General features: G+C 38.4%; 1 protein-coding gene across 14 annotated transcripts in view; it reads left to right on the forward strand.

Moving 5' to 3' along the window:
• csde1 (cold shock domain containing E1, RNA-binding) overlaps positions 1–12,356 on the forward strand; it is a 25,680-nt gene continuing 13,324 nt past the window's right edge. For 7 of the 14 annotated variants that reach the window (XM_079826899.1, XM_079826900.1, XM_079826903.1 and 4 more), the window contains exons 1-2: positions 23–87; positions 3,929–4,672. Coding sequence is in view for 6 of the 14 variants with exons in the window: in XM_079826890.1 (XP_079683016.1) it covers positions 10,234–10,359 (126 nt within the window). In the remaining 8 variants the exon portion in view is untranslated. Of the gene's footprint in view, positions 88–3,928; positions 4,673–10,041; positions 10,360–12,356 lie in introns of all 14 variants that reach the window. The other 7 variants (XM_079826890.1, XM_079826896.1, XM_079826897.1 and 4 more) reach the window with 2 other exon arrangements.

Consider the following 12,356-nt stretch of genomic DNA (forward strand, 5'->3'; position numbering starts at 1 on the left):
ATATCGCGAGAGTTCGCACAGCCCCTCACTACGTAATGTGCCGTGCTGCTTATGGCGGCGCTGGTGACAGTGCTGAAAGCTGTTGGGGTGAGTTTTTCCTCTATATTTATTAAATGTTGTGATGTTGGATAATTCTCACACGGGTATATGAACGTAAGAGCTTCCGACATTTGCATTTATATCACTCTTTCTAAATACCCTTACGTGTTTTTGAACAGTTAAACGGTTTAGGGTGGGGGCAGTGTTTCCTCTGCGTGTGCTCTAGCGGTTTAGCATGTTAGCAAACGCATTACTGTAACTGGGGAAGATTCGCTTTAAACCATGAAAAACACGTTTTGTTTTTTTTGTTACCACATCCGTTATGGGCGATGTTTTGCAAGGGTCACTTGTCAAGAAACGAACCGCCCAGTCGAGCATCCAACGCAACAGCGGCGGTCCAGCGTGACCCGACAGACGCCACCGTGTGCCTTTGTTGTCGGGCTGAGTGATTTATTTTAAGCCCGACTGGATCATAGTCTGTACCGCTATGTCGACACATAGTTACTTGAGTTAAACAACTCAAACCATTTTGTCAGGACGGGGGAAGAGTTTACCTGCTTTCCAAACGAATTACTTCTAAAATCAGTGTTTCCATCGTCATGATATTCTGAAAATAACAAGAAATTTTGGAAATTGTGATTTGTTGCTGGCCCTGTGAAGTAATTAAAATAAATGAAACCTTTAAAACCCATTTTATAATGAATATACATACTTCAACTTATATTCCGCTCCAGTTGTTGCACTTTTTAGGAAATAAATTGCTATTTGTAAGGCCAATAAAATTCTTTGTTAACCCTTTCCATGATTTCCCAAATGTTTCTGAATAAGAACGTGTTGGGAACTATCTAAGATACAAGTCATATTCTATCTTCACAGTGCACTTTCTGATATGCTCGTCGTAGTTCAGTCTTGTCTGAAATGGCATTGCTATTTGCTAGTGATTTTGTCTTTGGATGAGCTCCAGATGGATCCACTCCCAGCTATTGCCCAAGCGCTATTTGCCTCACTGGGTTTAATGTCCTTTTTTTTGGTCTAATATGCTGTAGAAATCTGCAGTATCGTCTTTTAAAATGAAACGTGCGAACCAATAACAGTGTTTCCGATATACATTGTAGCTTTTGGTGTGTATTTTTGAGCCGCTGTCAAGCGCAGCTGAGCAGCACGCGCTCGAGGGTGTCGACGTCACGCGCATAGGTTCTTCGCTGTAGGCGGGATCAATGCACTGGTTTTCCCCACACATTTTTCTTGTTCCAATATTGGTATGTTTACAATACTTTTTAATGGATTTTAAAGGGGTAGTTCAGCCAAAGATCAAACTCTAAGTTACTCGCCCTTATGTAATTCCAACACTCTCCTGACAATTTGTACCCCCATTATTGTTTTGTCTTTTCTTCTAATTTCATACGAAATCGACAACTTATCAAATAGATATTGCAGAGAGTCTGGTTCTTTCCATACAGTGACAATGAAGTTGTAAAGATGTAAAACAAGATAATATACCTATGTGTATTAAAATTTTCAGTACCGGTTATTATCTGAATTATTTAAAGGGAATTTTCCTTTAATTGTCACTGACCATGAGGTTGTAAATCTGGTCACTCAATGTGCTCTTAAGGTTTGTTTGTCTGGCCCTGTGTTTTTCTTACATAGAAGTCATAGGCAGAATTTGACCTTGTCCATTCTTTGGGGGGTTTTTTTTATCAGCATAGTCACTATTTTCTAAATGCATGTTCTTAATGTTATCAATTAATCCATGCTTTTTTTATTTTTTGACCTTGTAATGTTTAATCATAACTTAATGTGAAAATGGTAGACTTCTCCAGTCATTTATTCTGCTTAAACCTGCTCCTGCAAGCTTAAAGGTGAACTATGTAGGATTTTTGCAGTAAAATATCCAGAAACCACTAGGCCAGTGTTATTTATTTTGTTCAGTTGAGTACTTAGAATATCCCAAATGTTTCCAACTATTTCTAAATTGTGAGAAACTGCTATTTTAACCAAGGAACCGGGACGTGTGGGCTATGCGTGTGAGGGAGTCGCCTGTCGATTGCATCATATCCGCGTCACCCTCGGTTTCCGGTTTTATTCAGTGAAACACTTTACTCTCACTGCAGTGTGAACAAGTGTCATAGCAGCCGCCGAGCGAACATCATAACTTCCTTTTCAACACACTCAGATATGTCTAATACGATAAACAGAGTTGCGTTACCTCATACTCATGACTGGAAAAGAGGAAGTGGCGCCGGCAACCGTGTCATAATAAAAGTCCCGTCGGCGACTATGCCATAATAACAGTCCCGCTCTTCAATCGCTCCTGCGGCCTTGCTCAGCTCCACAACACTCAGTCCTGCTCTGCTTCAGACTACAGTAATGTTAATAATCGCATCCATGAACATGATTTCTGCCCGAGTCCTATCCTGACTGTTTTCCACCGGCTGTGAGGTGAAGACCACATGTCCCAAGATTCTGCGCTCAAACGTGGCGTAATCAAACTATGCCTTTGTTTTGAACAGGCGACCTCTAGTGGACGGAAAAGTTACATAGTGTAGCTTTAAAGTGTTAGTTCACCCAAAAAGGAAAATTGTCATTAATTCACCCTCATGTCGTTCCAAACACGTAAGACCTTAATTTATCTTCTGAACACAAATTAAGATATTTTTAAAGAAAGCTGAGGTTTCTGAACCACCCATAGTTCATTACCACTTTCAAGGCCCAGAAAGGTAGTAAAGACATAAAATAATAGTGATTGTGTCTACAGTGGTCAACCTAAATGTTATGAAGCGACGCGAATACTTTTTGTGTGCAAGAAACAAACAAAAGTACTTACATAGAACCCGGAAGCGCTGCACTGACATGGAAGAGTTCTTCATGGAAAGTATTCTCGTCGCTTCAAAACATTTAAGGTTGGACCACTGTAGTCAGATGGACTATTTTAACGGTCTCTTTACTACCTTTCTGGGCCTTGAAAGTTGCTATGACGTTGCTGTCTATGGGTGTTTTGGAAACCTCGGATTTCATCAAAAATATCTTATCTATTAATTTGTTCTGAATATGAACGAAGGTCTTGCGGGTTTGGAACCGCATGAGGGTGAGTAATTAATGACTGAAACTTTTAACTTGAACTTTTTAGGTGAACTAACCCTTTTAGTTAATCTCCCCCCACATTTGAGTGCAATGCCCACATCTCAAAATCCAATCAACAACCAATTCATAGAGCCAAGTCCCTGACCTACATTTTTTTTTTTTCCTCTTTCAATAAATTGTTACACTCGGAGGTATGTCATAATATGATAGAAATGATCTGTCACTAATTCAGTTACACAACTTGACATGTTTATCTGTTTCTTGTGTATAAAATTGGCTAGCTAGGTAAGATGTTGTCTCCATCCATTTTAAGCCTGTTCTTGTTTCATCATATCAAGTAGTGAACTGGCCTATATATCAAGCTCTGTGATCCTCCCACCTCGTGTGTAATAGACCAGAGGGAACTGAATGATTGGCATGCTGGATATCTGCAGTTGTTGACCGCTTGAATTGAATGTATTCCATAAATACTCAGCCAACTGCAGGTTCACGCTGAGGCTTGTTGATCCTCGTGTGTTTTCAGTCAGCTGCTCTTCTCGACACCAGGCCACTGAGGAAACTTTATTTTTAGTACTGTGTATCAACAGCAGAGTAACATGCCATTTTAACCCACATTTAAATGAATGTGACTGAACACCACCTCAAGACATGATTTAACAATCAATCCCCTCAATGCTGTAGGGGGCAAAATTAGACCAGAATTTGGTCAATATAGCTTTTGTTACACTAGATGCATTTAATGTGTGTAACTTATCTGTCTGTGATCTAAAATCCTTTTTTTTTTTCTTCTTCTTCCCCCAAACAGTATGAAGTGAAACCGAATTGATTTTTGTACCATCTGAAACCTACTTCAAGTTCAGATCATCTATCGGTCAGAAGAAACGTCAAGGAAAAAGAAAACATAACGACCCATCCCCAAAACGACCCAACGGTACAACTCTGAAGACCAAGACGAAGAACTGCACTGCTACAAAAAGAGAAAATTAAAGCAACACGAAGCAACCAAACGAGCAAACCAAAGATTTAAGAAACAGAACCAGGCCGCAACAAGCGTAGCAACCAACCATCAACGTTAACAGCGAAGGCGAGACCTGATCTGAGACAAGAAGTTTGTGCCTACTCAACAGCTTTGAAAAAGCACACGTCCCAACGCTGCGCCAAGCCCTCCTCATCCTCCCCGCACCTCTTCCTCCTCTGGGGTGCGGAGAGGGCTGCTGTCTGACCTTTTTCTTTGTCAATTGCAGACCGAATCCCTCCTTCCTGATTACCCCCCCCCCTCCCGCGTTCACCTAGTCTCGCGTCTTTTGTTAACTTTTTTCCAAAAGAAGTGTTCATACACCTGCACTTGCCTTTTTATTTGAATATCTTTATTTTTTGTTTCGCTTTTTGTCCTTTTTATTTTTTTTGCAACTTTTTGTAATTAGAACGTGTGCCAGAGAGCCGAACCTTACAAGTGTGTGTGCATGCGCGTGTGTGAGCCGAATCTGAAGCATCGATTAAGTGATTGATTGGTCCAAATCATTACAGCCTTCCAAGACAACAGAACAAGGTAATTCATGCCAGACACTCCTACTTCCACTTTTTTTTTTACTTTACCTAATGAATAATCCTGATTTGTCTTATTTTCATTTATAATGTACAGTATGCTAAATCAGGCCAGTTCATGCTGTTTATATCTTCTATTTTAAAGCTAAAAAGGCTAAACATGTGTTGCTTTGCTCCAAAAACTAGTGAGCTGCCTTCTAAGCAGCATCCTTACTGAAATGGAATGAGTTTAGCATTAGCATCTTGCTAAGCTGACTAAACAAACATAATACTCTAATTAATATTAGATGGTAAAGTCTGACTGGACAATTGAACTTTATGTTGAGATTTTTTGGTAATGAATGAAAGTAGGGATGTGCCCGAAGCCGAATACTATGTTTGGAAAGGAAATGAAGCATTTCATGGAGCCTCTAAAGAGATGTGGTGATGGGAAACAAATATGAGATGGGAGGGGAAAAAAATATTTTAATGTCTTTTGCGTTCTCTCGCAATTACATAAGTGGGTAATTATGTGGATCAGGGAATTCGGATCTCTCATACTCTGGGTATAGGGTACCCGGTGGTACTGACCACACATTTTACGAGATATAATACTTGTCAATGACTCCCAGCATCTGGTGCACACCAAATCCTCCGACATCGTCCTGTCAATCATTTCTCCTTACTATCTTCACCTGATAAATGTAATGTAACCGACTACCACAGCAAGCCTTACCATGTCCGTTTAGGGGCTCCATTGAATGCGTTACTTATTTTCTGTGCCTTTCTGAATTTGGATTTAGAGATCCGCTTTGTGCACATCTCTAAAGTATATTTATAATCAATCCCTCTTTCTTGGACGGATTTATTTTACTGTAGCAGTTGCAGTGCATTATAGAATTGCCTTCTTCATGAGGGATGCTTGCATGCAATGGTGTAGTATAATGTGGCCACAATTTGGTATTTTGACTATATAAGGCATCTTTTTTTTTTTTTCTACCCATGATTCCTTAAAATGCTGCCCATGTAGGCAGCTCACTAGGTTTTGGAACAGAGATCATTCAAGTTTAACATATAATTTAACTGGCAGTTAAAGTTATGAAATGGAGAATTAAAGGGATAGTTCACGCAAAAATGAAATTTGTCATTTACTCGCTCATGTCATTCCAAACCTGTGAGACTTTCGTTCATCTTGGAATCAAAGATATTTTTATTGAGAGATTTGTCATGTCGATTAGGGATGCCACAATTCTCAAATGTAATTACGCGACACTGTTACTAAACAGTGCTGGGAGATCCAGTGAGAAAGCATTTGGATTCACCACAGTATTAATAACATTGATACTGTGAGACCTAGTATGAAGTGTTTGGTGCAGAATTCTGTTATAAACCACAGATATCAGAGCAAATAGAGCTGATTTGGAGTCCATGAGAAACATTTTGAAACATTCAGGGGTTTCAGTCCACAAATCATAAACATTCACCATGGATTTAATTTAGTAACACCCCATGGTATTGTGGAAGAAATAGTCAAATGTTTATTTTTTTTATATTACTCATCTCCGTACAACCTTTTGAGAGTGAAATTCAAGCACTTTTCAAGAGTTTCACACTTTTTCCAGCACTTCAAAGCTCTAAATATTATCCAATTTTAATATAATTTTTGTGTGATTTGTAAAACTAAAAGTTTAAAGGTGCTGGCCACTTTATGGCACTTATTTGTAGGGCTGTACGATTAATTGAAAAATAACCGAAACCGACATTCATAACCTCTAACCGACGTATTTTTCCGATGTCGGTTATTCCGGTTTTCACGTGACTCCGCCCCGTCAGTCACATCAAGTGCAGTTTGCAGGTACACAGAGAGATGCAGGAGCAGTTATGTGTTAATAGATGCCCAGAATCACTATAGTTTTATATACAGGTCAGTTAATCGCCGTTCTTATAGCCTATACACGCTGCCACCGACACACACACACACACACACACACACACTCACACACAGACGGCGCGTGCAAGCCACGAAGCCAGATCGCTTTCGTGCTCATAAAGCATAAAGTTTGTCAAGTAAATGCGTTTAAAGGCTTGCCAGTTTCAACATTTAAAGCGATTGTGCACTATTCAAAAACAACAATACGTATCCGTTCAGTGCTCAGCTTTTTTCTGTGACACAGAGAGCCGAGCTGTGTCGCGTCTCTGACAACGCACGCGCGCGCCCTGAAGGCAGACCTTTCACCTGCGTCCTCACAAAGCTTTGTCATTTCTTTGTATGTGTTTTAAGCCCTGCCAGTTTGAACATTAAAGTGAGTTTAGACCATCAGATGTGTATTATGTTGAACTAATGCCTGATATATTGTGACAAATGAACACTCAGAAAGAAGCTCACACATCACGTGAAGATCGCGCGCAGAGAGCAGCTCAGAAACTGTGTCAACGCTGTCCTGTCACTAAAGTAGCAGAAACTCAACCGTTATAGCATAGATTTTAATTCCTTTGAAGTAAAAACCACAGCTTCATAATGAATGGAGACGGTATTAGTAATTCACACACACAATCACTCTCTCATTAATGCATTCAGATAAATGTAATGTAGGCCTACTATGTCAATTTATCTGTATCTGATGTACAACAAACAGAAATCTGCCCCATAGACAATAATTGCTGAAAGAGAACCGTTTCCTTCAAGTGTTTTAAAATCACAAAGAAATGCACTTTTTCATTAGAAAAATAAATTCCACCTTTTAATAGTAGAACATTTTTACAGCATAAACATTATCAGGAACTTACTCAACCTTACGAGGGGCAAAAAAAAAAGCTAAATAATATAATAATTCTAATTGTGATAGGATTACACAGAAAACAAGTAAAGAGTGTTCCTTTTAGTTCAGCATGATACTATAGAAGAACAATAGTACATTTAATAAGAGTGGAATATTAAACATTTCTCTTATAAAAATAGGTTACTGTTGTTAATAAAAGTTAATTTTTTCTGCATAATTCAAGCTCAGTGCGTCACTGTTAAATTTCTAACAAACAAACATGTACTATTATTAGTAACTGCACTTATTAGCAAAACAATAGTAATTTTATGATTAAATTAACCATATGATACATTTTCCCCCAGCGCCACCATCTGTAGAACTTAGTGGCACTGGTGCCACTGCTTTCAAATGTTAGTCTGGAGCCCTGGGTGAGTAATTGATGACGGAATTTTCATTTCAGTTAACTATTCCTTTATTGTTAATAAAACAACAAAAGAGAAAATCACTCGCTGCTCTTGACTGAAAAACTTTAATAAAGTAGCTTTAATTAGAATCACTTAAATGCTGCTGTGAGCTGCCAGTGTAAATCTTTATATACCTATATTTTATATAATTCAGTACACTAGGAATGTGTACAAGGTTTTTTTTTTTAAAAAGTAAAGTTTAAGTAAGGTTTTTCCAAGTCTTTTAAGTAAAAGAAAGAGAATTGCAATAAAAAAAATAGTATTTTTTTCTCCTTAAACCTCTTGCTGTTCCTGTCGCCTAAGAATAGAATAGCAAAAAACTGATGTGACTAGCCATCAGAACCGAACCGAAAACCGTGGTTAAAAAAACCGAGGTACGTATTGAACCGTGGACTAACTGTATTGTTGCATCTAGGGGTGCTCCGATTGATCGGCAACCGATCTTGATCGGTCGATAATTGCTTTGGGATGATTGATCGGCGGTCTCCAAAAAGGCAATCTCATGAACCGATCGCGTGCTGACGACACATAACCCCGCACCTGCCGTGAGAGCGAGGGCATGATATGCAGCGACACCGTCTCATTCTCTTTCCAGCGCGGGTAAAATAATTATAATGCTGAAGGTGAGGTACAATTCATATTTCTATATTAAATAACTTACTCAGTCATTTGAAAACTTTCTGTGGGACGTAAATTCACAAACAGCTCGCGTGAATCACCGCGTGCGCGCGCTCTCTCTCCCTTTTGAAAATGCTCAAATGGCTTCACATCAGCGCATCGCATCTGCACTAAAATCGAGCTGCACAGTTGACACAGGATTTGCCACTTTACACAATCGAGGCAGTGTCGCATCGTCACTAAAGTTTATAATTTGCATTTATTTTTGAGTCTTGCCAGTGTTCAAACCGCTCAGCACTCGCGCGCACGGTCTGGAGAGACGAGTGAACGTTTGTGCAACTGCATGTATCCGTGTTCGCTCTTAAAGTGACAGCTGTCGAATAAACTGCTGCTTGATGAACCTTTATGACACTCGCTGCTCTTGAATGACTAACTTTTGCAACCTTAAATGTAAGGATTAATCTAATTTAATTTATTCAGGGAAGACCAATATTAATTTACATTTGATTTCTTATTAAATTTCTTTAGTATTTCTTACCTCAATACTGTTAGACCTACCTGAAAAATTGTTTTTAAAAACAAAAATGCACTGCATGATCAAATATTTAGGTGAGATAATTATATACATTTATTATATACATGTATTTGGGTAAGATGGCCTACAGTAGCCTTAAGTTATCTCATTTTCTAAAATTAACACTTTGTGGTTCTTCAAGATCTTGACTCAGTTAATTTAGAGTTAGTTTCATTTCTACAAATGGTGCAAACTCTACAAGATTATAGATAAAAGATTGCCATTCCCCTGCCATTCTGTGATCGGCAGTGATCGGCAATCGGCAGATCATGATCTTGGTAATCGGTGATCGGCCCCAAAAATGCTGATCGGAGCATCTCTAGTTGCATCCCTAATGTCGATCATGTCTCTTCAAAAGACTTGGATTAAAACGCTTGATTCAATGTCTTTTTGTACTTTAAGGCGACTTAAAAATCTTAGTTTGTGTTTAGAAGAACCAAAGTCTTTGGAACGACTTAGGGCGACTAAATTACCATTTCCATTTTGGGGTAAACATTTTAATTTCTAAATTCTTATGAATGTACTGTATTTTTTTCCCACTCATTTTGTCCTGTTGGTCTTGTTAAAAGTGAATATTGAGTGAACTAAAGCTGTGCTAGGTTTCATTGTTTATTCAAGTGCCAACCTAATTGTTATTATTAGTTGTTCTTCAGCACACTTTGCTGATGATTTGCAACACACTGAACAATTCTTCCTTCTAGTTGGGCATAACATACTTCAGATATGTTTTTTTTCCTTTTTTTTTGAGGGAAATGGGTCATAACTACTTCATTTAAGCTGTTTTTAGAAGAATTTATTAGTTCTTGGCCCAACCTTTTGTGCAGATGAGGCACACTTGCATGTTGTTGGTAGGGTCCTCGCCCCAATACACACCCACAGCCCTCAACTGACCCTACTGTGCTGCTTTGTTCACTGGCTGTTCTTGCCTTTCCCTCAGTTTATTTTCACAGCTTCCCTCCTTTCTTCACCTTTGCAGAAATCCAGAGGTGTTAAAGGAATCCAGAGGTGTTTTGTTGGGTGTGTAACCAAAAGGAGAGGGGCGAGGGAAGGGAGGAGCTGCAACACAACGACTGAATTTTAAAAAGAAAATAAAATCTAGACTCTGGGAAACGGCTTAATCTGATCAATCCCAGGCGTAATAGATTTGGCCACTGTGAATGGGAGAATTATGGGTAGTCCCTGGAAAGGTTTTGTCGAGTTTACCTTGCCGGCGTCGCCACCTGCAGCTTTTGTTAGCGCTGACCTGAACAGCACCTCGCCCGTCGGTCTCAGCCTGTCACCCTACGGCCGTTCCGTAAGTGCCCAACCATCCGCTATCCACCCTACTTTCCCCCACTCTCCCGAACTCGACTCGTCCATTGAACACCCACTGTTGCCCCTCTCTGCGCTGTTCCTTTACCCCATCATCCTGATCAGCAGGCTTAGGGGCTGGCCTCGATCACTTGCCATAGAGACGAGCAGCAACGAGAGGTGGCGAGGCAAGAATGATGTTTTGGACTAATTTAGCGGCTGTTACAAATGTGTTTTTACTTTACTCATTCGATTTGGCCACTATTGAACCATGTCTGACTGACAGAAAATAGATATTAGGCTTTGTCTTCAGACACTGAGTGAATCTAGTACGTTTATGGGTGTATAAAGTCATGTATCTGTTTTGATGTAATGGCCTAGTGGTCGAGGCTGGTCAGAGTCTGTGTCATCTAAACATTTTCTGTTACCGTGTAGTCTAGTGGTGCCATTCCCAGTCGCTCCATCAAACTAACACATTCTGATTTTCCTCGAGCATGTCTTCCAGCACAGGGAGGGAAATTAAAGTTTAAGGAATAGGTCACACTAAAACACAAATAATATACTCGCACTCATGTTATTCCAAACCTGTATGACTTTTATTTCTGTGGAACAAAGATCATTTTTGTTCATCCATACAGTGGGCCTCGTTCATGAAACTTTTGTAAATATGAGTAAATTTGGAGTAAATTGCGTACAAAACAGACCTTCCCGAGAACTCACAAATGCTTTGTAAACCTCAGATTTGATAGTTAAACGTGTGCATGTAAACATGGGCATGCACTCTCATTGACAATTAGAATAAAGGTTTCATGATTTGAGGCCCAATGAAAGTCAGTGGGGTCAAGTGTTTTTGTTACCTTCTTATTGTATTCCTCAGAAGAAATTTATTTGAATCAGACGATATTTTTGCATCTGAAGTATTTGTCATTCTCATGCTTTAATGCAAAATTAAACCTCTGACTAAATACACTTCACAATTGTAAAAAAACAACAAAAAAAAACACTAAAATCGAACCGGAATCAACGTAGGCTTACGATGCTTTTGGGAAATGCTTTTTTTTATTTCTAAGTTTAGAATCAAGATTTTTTTAATGGTTTTGAAAGAAGTCTCTTCTGCTCAACAAGGCTGCAATTATTTTATCAAAAATACAGCAAAAACCGTATTATTGTTAAATATTTTTACAATTTAAAATATTTACAAAACATTTTTCTATTTGAATAGATTTTAAAATGCAATTTATTTCTGTGATTCAAAGCTGAATTTTCAGCATCATTACTCCAGAGTCACATGATCCTTCAAATATTCTTATTCTGCTGATTTGCTGCTCAAGAAACTTATTATTATTATTATCAATGTTGAAAACAGTTCTGTACAATTATTTTTTTCAGGATTATTTAATGAATAGAAATTTCAAAAGAACAGCATTTATCTGAAATATAAAGCTTTTGCAACATTCTAAGTGTCTATACTGTCACTTAATCAATTTAATGCATCCTTGCTGAATAAATGTATTAATTCTCCCCCCCCAAAAAAATTCTTACCGACCCAAAACGTTTGAACAGTAGTACAATGTTACAAAAGCTTTCTATTTCACATAAAAACTGTTCTTTTGAACTTTCTATTCATTAAAGAATCCTAAAAAAAAGTTTTACACAACTGCTTTTAACATTGATGATAATCATAACTGTTTCTTGAGCAGCAAATCATCATATTAGAATGATTTCTGAAGGATCGTGTCTTGTGACATTGAAGACTGGAGTAGTGATGCCCAAAATTCAGCTTTGCATCACAGGAATAAATTACATTTTAAAATGTATAAAAACAGAAAACGGTAATTTTACAATTGAATAATAATGCACAATATTGCAGCTTCTTTTTTTTTTTTTTTTATAACATAAATGCAGCCTTGGTGAGCAGGAGACTTCTTTAAAAACATAAAAAAAATCTTAATGATTCCAAACTTGAATATAAAAAAATGCGCTGGGGTTTGTTTAGGGTTT

Source organism: Gobio gobio, assembly GCF_949357685.1.
Source record: "Gobio gobio genome assembly, chromosome: 10".
Taxonomy (NCBI): Eukaryota; Metazoa; Chordata; class Actinopteri; order Cypriniformes; family Gobionidae; genus Gobio; species Gobio gobio.